The sequence below is a fragment of the Phytophthora parasitica genome, assembly GCF_000247585.1.
Source record: "Phytophthora parasitica INRA-310 unplaced genomic scaffold supercont2.13, whole genome shotgun sequence".
In the NCBI taxonomy this organism is placed as follows: Eukaryota; Oomycota; class Peronosporomycetes; order Peronosporales; family Peronosporaceae; genus Phytophthora; species Phytophthora nicotianae.
This window is the reverse complement of record NW_008648999.1, coordinates 192,650-193,996: the sequence shown is the minus strand read 5'-3', so window position 1 is coordinate 193,996 and position 1,347 is coordinate 192,650. Positions and strand designations below refer to the sequence as shown.

The following is a 1,347-nucleotide window of genomic DNA, read 5'->3' as shown; positions in this document are numbered from 1 at the left end:
AAACCCGCAGAGCCCCATAAACGAGGAGGCAGATTCGCGTCCATATCCATCCAGCTATCTGTGAAACTCGTCTCAGCATCCAATTCAAAGTGGGAAAGCTCTCGTCTCGTGCTATTGGCGCCCTCACCGGCTTTGTGTGAAGCTCGTTTCGAAGTTGCTCTCCGTTTGGTCGTTCGTATAATAGGTTCCAAAACTTCGCCAACTCGGTCGTTCTCACTGTTTCGAACCCACCAATGGCGATCAAAATCACTAGGCAGAAGAAGTTTAGATCCGTCAGACTGGTACACATGAATCAGTTCGTGTACGCACGGTCTTCCATAGCAGCGGCGAAATTTTCCAGTACATGGCTGCGTTGTACTCTCTTTTGTTGGGTCTTTGATCATCTCGTGAACATGTTTAACGGCTGCTTTCCACAACTGATAAGTTTCACTTAGTGCGTACGCGGTAACAATCTTCACAACGTTTGAAAATGCCGGATCACACAGTTTGTAGGCTACTCTGCTGGCATCGCGTTGTGCATTCAATTTACATGAGTTAACTGCAGATTCCCACCACGGTAGAAGTCTGCGGAAAACAGTGAGCAGGTCATTGTTTGAGGAGTCCAACCACGACTTGATCTTTGCGTGAGTCCCTTCAACAGTAGACGTATCGAGAATTCCAAAGTGCAGGTGTTTATCAGTCCAATACTTAACAATTTTCTCCTTGTGTGTCCACCAGGTGCTATCAAGATAATCTGCCAATGTTGAGTAACGGGTACTTGTACTTGTTGGTTTTGTAGGTACAATCGAGGACCAAAACATCTAAATAATCTTTGGCGAGCTCCAGGGCACCTGGATGTGACCATAGAAGATAACGTAATCGGTTACTTCCGCTCTCCACTTCGTAGCGATATTCGAATTTATGTTCTTGGAGAAATTTGAAAAGAACGTCAATTGGACTAGCCGATGCAAGCAGATTCCGTCGATGCGTTGCCTTTGTGTTTGAAATGTCTGCAGGAATGATCAACGTATCTTTATCAGAGTGAATCAGTGTAGCATACGTCCTAGACGTAGAGATACCAGCAGCGTCATGTGCGAAAATGAGTTCATTCACGTTTTGATTTTTACCAGGATGATCGGTCTTGGCTGCACGTTGACGATGAGTGACGTGCACGCGTATATCTCGAGAAGGTGGGTGGTTATGGGTTTGACTGCCATCTCGAGTGTACATTATCTTCCATGGTCCTGTAGGATTCGTACCATCAACAGCAACAATTTTGATGCGCATAGGACATCCGCATCGTCCCGAGCGTTTATTTGTGCGAACACGATCTTGTTCTCGCAGACGTCGAGTGTTCTTGGGCTTACC

At 46.1% G+C, this 1,347-nt stretch overlaps 1 protein-coding gene across 1 annotated transcript; it reads right to left on the bottom strand.

Moving 5' to 3' along the window:
* Positions 1 to 1,015: 1,015 nt before the first annotated feature.
* On the bottom strand, positions 1,016 to 1,196 carry PPTG_22195 (hypothetical protein; the record flags this gene model as incomplete). Its single annotated transcript, XM_008902366.1, has 2 exons — positions 1,016 to 1,042; positions 1,107 to 1,196. The coding sequence occupies 2 exons, from the start codon at positions 1,194 to 1,196 to the stop codon at positions 1,016 to 1,018; spliced, it is 117 nt and encodes a 38-aa protein (XP_008900614.1).
* Positions 1,197 to 1,347: the final 151 nt, after the last annotated feature.